Below are 7,205 nucleotides of genomic sequence, written 5' to 3'. Positions count from 1 at the left end.
ATCTATCTATTCAGCAGTTCAAGCTCCCCTCAAAGAACTCCATCCCAGGACACAGCAGTGGAGGAGAACTCTCAGAAAAAAATCACATTAGAAAAAATTCAAAACCACAAGAGTCCCAAAACGTAAAAAAGAGAAACTTGAGGTCATATATGCTTGGGCCTAGGAAATCTAAGAGAATGCCATTTGCTAAGCAGACAGAAAGAACCCCTAAAATATAAGAGGTATTTCCAGCTGGCAATGTCAACAATTTTAATCTATGAACTTCTAATGAAGTTACGCAAATTTACGGCCAGAAATTTAACAGTTCTTGTGGTTTCTAAGTCCCCTACAATAAAAACACACACGAACACAAGCATGCTTGCACATTCACACACCATCGGCTTGCCTTAATCAACAGCTGAAGCATTTTTGATTGTTCAAATCTTTGTATTGTCACTAGCCTGACAACATCCACTATGCATCTCAAGATGCGGAGAATGACTCACCTTGGCAACAAACTGCTTGTCTTTTTGGTCCAAATTAGCAGTGGGAGCCACATAATCTCTCCATATTCTCAGCCTGCGTTCCTTGGCAAACCTGGCAACAAAACAAGGATGCAAATCATTTAGACTAAGTCAGCAAATGGAATCTACCATCACCATGGGAGTGAACAGTACAGAATTCTACTCTACCTCATAGATAAGGCACCCAGGAGAAAGGCCACCAGTCAAACCAGAACAAAGTTGATAGCCACAAGAAAAAGTGTATAGCAACTGGAACTATCCAAGATGCATATATACCACAAACCCATGGCTGGTAGATGTGGGTCTAGGTGTGCAATTTTTCAAGCCTGGACAGTACAAGTCCACCTTGATAATTAGCTCTTTGGCTTATCCTCCTGAGTGACTACCACACGCCTGGCACTGGAATGATAAAACCAGAGCAACTGCTCTCTTAAATGAGAAGAACACACATCTAAACAAATATATATATATTTTTAAAGCACAATTTCCATTCGAATCATAAGATTATTAACTACCCAAATCCTATGTGGGAAAAAAGAACAAAATTGTCACTATAGTGCATCTAAAGAATAAAAAAAATAAATAAACAAAAATCCAATAGTTTACTGAAAGAGTTTAAAAAATCATGTTGGCATAAATTTGTTTTAAAGTACCACACCCAATAGACATTTTTTGAGCTGTCTTAGAGTATATCCAAATAAATGGATATATGTGCAGGGGAAAGGAACTATTATTTCTGAAAACAGTAATGCAACCTCTTTTTAAAAGAAGCACTAAAATGAGAAAAAGACAAAGCAGCATGTAATAGTTGTAAAATACAGGAAATAATTCAACAAAGATTCACCAACAGCAAGCTCAAATACAGCAGGTAAAACAGCAGGCAAGTAATCACACATTATCGAAATATGACTTGCATTCGCTGGTCTAAACTTGTTTTTTAACGATGAGCACTCTTAAAAATCCATAAAATCTCCTACAGATGTTATAAAGCAGGTCGATACTACTGTCATTATATGCACTTTCTTCAAAGAGAGGTAGGAATTTAAAGAATGCAAAAAGGATTATCAACCAAAATAGTAATTTAGAATAACGGACTTAACAGGATTTTCTGAACAACAACAAAAAATTGAGCATCACAGAATAATCAGAGGTATTTAGAACACTGTACTTCATAAAAGTATTTTATCTTTTGAATTTAATTGTAGAACAACATAAAGACTAAAACAACTTGTATATGTTTTTTTAACTGGTCTACCTTTGTCAGACATGCCATTTCAAGTGGCCCAGATTAAAACCTACTTTTAGAAAAAGTCGCAAATATTTCTGCTTATAGGTACAGAAGGATACAAAAGACCTAAGAAAAGGGAAGAAAACTATAGTCATTCAATTCACGTTCTTGCATATCTCTTAGCTGTACATCTCAAAGGCAAAAAAGTGAAGTTATCAAGACCATTACAATTTTAAGATTCTGAAATATACCATACAACAAGTCTCGAGAGTAGAACACTGTCATCAGTGGTTGGTGGTCTTCTGCTTAAATGAATCCTGGGAGGTGGTGGCTGGTACTTTTCTGAACATCATCTCTATTCATCTACTCTTGCTACCTGCTTCATTTTCTTTCATCTACCCCATAAGTAAAAGAAGTTCACCTACTACACCTGGAAATACTTGACCTTGACACTTGCAATAGCCACCAATCTTTGGAATGTCCACTATCGTTTTTCTGGAAATAAGTTATTTCTACATCTGCCTTAACCATGAGGTACCCAGCTAAAAACATGACAACCACACCTCACAGTTGCATTAGCATTTATAATTAAAACATACTTTTAAATAAATTAGGGCATTAGGACTCACGATAACATTGAGGGGTCCTGTTTTAGGACCCAGAGGCTCTACTGTTTCATCATAGCCCTGGCTCCAGCCTGCCTGTGTGGGAGTAGCTGATAAGCAATTTCACCTTTCTCAAACAAGCTTCAAGTTTATTTCATTCCAAATGCCTAAAACCTGGAATTTAAGTGAGAGGCTTGGGGAAAAAGTGACCTGAAAATATTAAAAAAGTAAATCAAGTCAAGAAAAACGCTTGAGTGAAAACCTAGACCCTTAACTTACTATGCAGCATTGAATTACACCGAACCTAAAGACTTAAGTAAGCCACTCCTCTATGAGATCCTAGCTTCTTCTGGAATTTCCCTAATCCTTTACTGAAATAAAACAGACACTGACGTAGATGGGTGAGAGAAGATCACTAGGTTTCTTTTCCTAAAGATGCTTGGCTGGAAGGCTTCCCTGACAGACCTTACCTCTCAGCGGCCCTCAGCTTTTCTGCACCCCGAGTGTAAACTGCAATCGACCAATCCACACAGCGTGCAAAACCTTCCTTCAGGAGGAGCTCTGTGATGTTGCCATTCTGAAAGCAAAGCACACGAGAAGGTAGGCAGAGATCAGATTCGATTGCAAGAGAATCCACTCCTCTAGACTTCTGACACAATTAACATAGCCACAATCTATGCTGCAGTTCATTTAAAAAAAAAAAAGGAGTAGAGCTGTTTTTCTCATTAAGAAACCAGCTCTAAAATGGGAGATGCTACTCTAACTCCTCTCAGCAGCCTTGGTTTCATAGCCCCACAACACCCAAGTGCGGTAACTCTCGCTTAATAGGAGTAGGATAAACGTTAGTGGCATTGAATGGAATTGACATTTCAATAGCTCTTCCTGTGGGCAGAGGAGGATGTTAATCTTTAGTAGAGATTACACTTTATTATTTCCTTCCCTAAGATCAGCATTTACTCCCCTTTTCACAACGGGAAAGCTGAAGAACGGACTGACTAAGTGAATAACTTAAGCTACATTTGCCCAATGAATTATAATTCATATTCTACTGTGACACAGAGCCATCTGGCAGGGCATGGGCAGACAGCTAGCACTCCAGAAGAAACAGACATGACCTTGGTACATTCCAAACCAAGCCTCCCAGCCTTCCACAAGTGCCATCATGAAAGAATTCTCTAGTGAAAGAATAATTAACAGTAGTTTACTCTATATTGGATATAGGCTACAATAATGAAAAGCCACTTAAAGTTGGGTGTTAATAAAGTCATCTCCCGCCCAAGAACAACCCACTTATGAAAGTGTACAATAGGGTAAAACTCCCAATAGTCAGAACTAAAAGAACATAAAGAATCTATTTCCTGCTCAAAAGCAGAGTTAGGAGGTAACTAGACATGGCCTGGAGTACACAAAATAATTTTTCCATAGAAAGGTTTCCTCATCATAGTTCTACCAATATTCAAAATAGCTAACTTCTAGACATACATACAAATTTCACCAATTCTATTCAACAAGTTTCGGTGCCACTTCTAACCGATGTGGCAACGTCCCACCTTTCCTATTCGCAACCTCAAGGACCAACACTTGGGAAAATAAGTGATACTCCTCTTCCCCTCATAAATCCAGTAACATTTAAGGTTAATTTTCTAAAAGTGATAAGTTGCACAGATCTGTCCAATGCTATCAGATGACTGATATCTCCCTAGAAAATGCCTCAAAAATCAGCAGATAGTTCTGCCAAGATATTTAAAAGGTTCTTAAATACAGAGAAGCAGAGAAGCAAACTACAGCCCATCAAACACCAAACGCACCCCTAACCCCAGGCACCCCAGCCTGCACAGGCACACTCACTGGATGAAGGATGGTACCCAGAATGTTCTGGTTGTGACAGCTCTCCAGAATGATCTGAACATCTCTCTGAAGCAGTCGAGATTCGGTGAAAAATTTGGCTTCTGCGGCAAAAGGCTCTGGTGTTTCACTGCCATCTGCTTCCCGTCGAAAAGTTGGGCACTGAAGCATAAATAAGAGAGGTGGGTAATGCAGCCTAACTGGGAGAGCTAGGTGCTCTCAGGCCACACTGAACCACCCAAAACCACGAACACCAAAGCTAGGCTAGAGAAGGTCTCAAATCAGGCCTTCTAACTCTTTTTAAAACACACTGGTAAAAAGTGACTGGAAATAGTATCAACTCAGACTGCTTGGTAAGGCAAAAAAAACTCACGTTATCATGGAAAAAATAAAACACACTGGTAAAAAGTGACTGGAAATAGTATCAACTCAGACTGCTTGGTAAGGCAAATAAAACTCACGTTATCATGGAAAAAATAATTTTAATTATAATTGAAAATGACCCCTTGCCAAGAAAAGATTCACCAGCCACTACTTTTAAATCTGACATTTTTAAATCAAAATGGGTATTTTACATTAGGACAAGCCATTCTTAGCAAACTTCAGAGCCTCTCGTCCCTCCTTTCCAGATTTCAACAATCTCTCCATAGAGCCCACTCCAAACAGACCCTGAGTGCTTAAAAAATAAAAACAGGGCCCAGACTAGGAAGAAAGAGTAGATCTGAAGTCCCCAAGTAGAAGAATCTACCTGTCACTGAACACTTCCACAAACCCTATACCCACCCCATAGCCCAGTGTATGGTCTGACCTTGATCCCGGACAGCATGACTGTAACCAGGTAGTAATCTGGAAGGAGGAGGGCCCTGACCACACTGCCGTCCCGCACATGCTCGATGATAGCTGCATGACAGAATAAACAGCTTAAGTCGTTAGCAAAACTTGTGCCAGGGATAAACAATGCCCAATCAAACTGCATTTAACACAGTTCCTCTCCCTGAGTGTTCACACAACAGATTCTTCTACAAACTATTCCTGGGGAATATAGATTAGACCGACTTCTAAGTCTTCTAAACTTTCTGGGACCTCATGGCTTATACCCAAGGTTGGTTGTCCATCACCTTAGGTTGCTCACCTGAGGACCAGGTGCCCAGCAAAAAAATAAATAATAACAATTCAGGATTGGTAATAAATTTTACTGAGTCTGTAGTTAACAACGTTGAAAAGCTGGTCCAGTAACTATATAGCGTGTGTGTGTGAGTTTAGATGTATATAGAATTCACATTTCTACCTCGACATTTTGGAGATAGTACTAAGTAGCCATCTTTTAGAAAATAGGAAGATCCCCAAGTTGCAAAAATACTAGCAATTTACTACCTGTACCAGCAAAGGACTAACCTCTGCAAAATGCATCTGATGTAACCTATGTGAAGTGGATTCAAGTTCCCTTCCAAAATACCATGGTACTGTTTTACCCTTAACAATCTCCCTTGGATACCAAATAAGTAAAATAGGTTTTATAAACCTCTAGAAGAAGCTCTAGAGCAAATAGAAAGAAATCACCCTGAGTCATGTCTGTCTTTTCCCACCAGCCTCACCATTGACAGGCTTCTGATGGTGTGAGTCCACAAAGTGCCTTGGGTTCTCAATGGTATACTTGAGGTCCCGGATGGTATGTGAACCATTCCCCTCACTCCACATCCCTTTCTTAGCTGCCTTCGCTTGTTCCTCACATTCCGAAAGCCGGTTCTGCTCAGGACTGGGATGTGAAAAAGAAGTGTGTGGTTAGTGAGTTCACAACAGAAATATTAGGCTCTTTGACTCTGGGGTTTTTCAGCATCTTCTCCCCTTAAAGAGACCAAAGCATTTGTTTCAGATCTATGGTTTCAGACCCAAGCCTACAACCAGAAAACCACCATAAGTGCAATTTCCTGATTCCAGACTTGTTCCCTCAAACAACAGATTCAATCATAAGAGCGTTTAATGAGAAGATCCAAAGAACACACATCTCGGTACTGCTCCCATAAGTGATTACAAGAGAACAAGTTGGTGGCTCAGAGGGAAGCTGCTCCAGGGGGTACAGCTTCATTTAAGCATCCCAGATTCAGGAACTGGAATTCAGGCAGAGCTCAGCAGGACACAGTGCAGGGAAAGTGACTAAGAACCACCCTTATTCCCTGTCATCTACAGAACAGGGCTGGGGAATGCAGAGCAAATACTGTTATTACAGATGTCACCCCAAAACTACTTACACATTCAATAAGACCAGCTAAACAAAAGCAGTTTGAAAATGAAAGACTCCTCCTTCATTAGGCAGGAAACCAAACTATATACGAGAACAGCGAGAAAGTCAGTCGATAGACCAAAAAACAAAACCAGAAATGGCTCTGTGCTTGCTCGCTCTCTCTCACATATCTGAGCTAAAGTGAACAGTGAACCGCGAGGCCTTTGCACAATCATAGTATCTGGTTCCATCAGTGGCTGTATGCATAAGCTGAAGCTTCCACCTTGCTCAGCAGGGATTTCTGAGCAGAGATCCCTGACCTACAATTTCTCAAACCAGAAGTTTTCAGTACTGTTCTTTCCCTTCTTCCCCCCAAAAGACAACCACATCCTCGGGGATCCAAAATTGCAGCCATAACTCAATGAAAAAATGTAGCTTAAGAGAGAGAAGCAAACATAGAAACTGAAAAAAGGAGATTTAAGTCAAGATAACTTAGGAGAAAAAAGGATTGGGACTCCAGGGGAGATTTCTTTGTTGAGATGGTAAAATACCTCTGTGGGCTTTTTAAAAATTTTTCATTCTGGTTGCAAACTGGATTCCCAAAAAGCACTGCAATGATAATCATGCCAATAATTGTCCTTAAGATATAACTTCAGCATGCTTCCAAAATACCACCTAAGACAAATGTCTTTATTCAACAAATACCCACATGCTCACACCCCAATTATAGGCTCCAGCAAAGGTCTCTGCAGTCAGAAAGGACCACAGAAGTATATGGTGAGTAACTTGGCCCCAAAGTCTAC

At 40.0% G+C, this 7,205-nt stretch overlaps 1 protein-coding gene across 1 annotated transcript in view; it reads right to left on the bottom strand.

The window, feature by feature from the left end:
* The window catches only part of SND1 (staphylococcal nuclease and tudor domain containing 1), a 420,486-nt gene that overhangs the window by 367,511 nt on the left and 45,770 nt on the right, over window positions 1-7,205 (bottom strand). Inside the window, exons 5-9 of the mRNA XM_058529372.1 lie at window positions 5,777-5,937; window positions 4,990-5,081; window positions 4,185-4,343; window positions 2,807-2,913; window positions 486-576 (exon numbers count right to left, since the gene is read on the bottom strand). Of these exons, the coding sequence (XP_058385355.1) occupies window positions 486-576; window positions 2,807-2,913; window positions 4,185-4,343; window positions 4,990-5,081; window positions 5,777-5,937 (610 nt within the window). The remainder of the gene's footprint in view (window positions 1-485; window positions 577-2,806; window positions 2,914-4,184; window positions 4,344-4,989; window positions 5,082-5,776; window positions 5,938-7,205) is intronic.

Source organism: Diceros bicornis, chromosome 3 (genome assembly GCF_020826845.1).
Source record: "Diceros bicornis minor isolate mBicDic1 chromosome 3, mDicBic1.mat.cur, whole genome shotgun sequence".
Taxonomy (NCBI): domain Eukaryota; kingdom Metazoa; phylum Chordata; class Mammalia; order Perissodactyla; family Rhinocerotidae; genus Diceros; species Diceros bicornis.
Note: the sequence above shows the minus strand (reverse complement) of the source record. Positions and strands in the feature narration are given on the sequence as shown.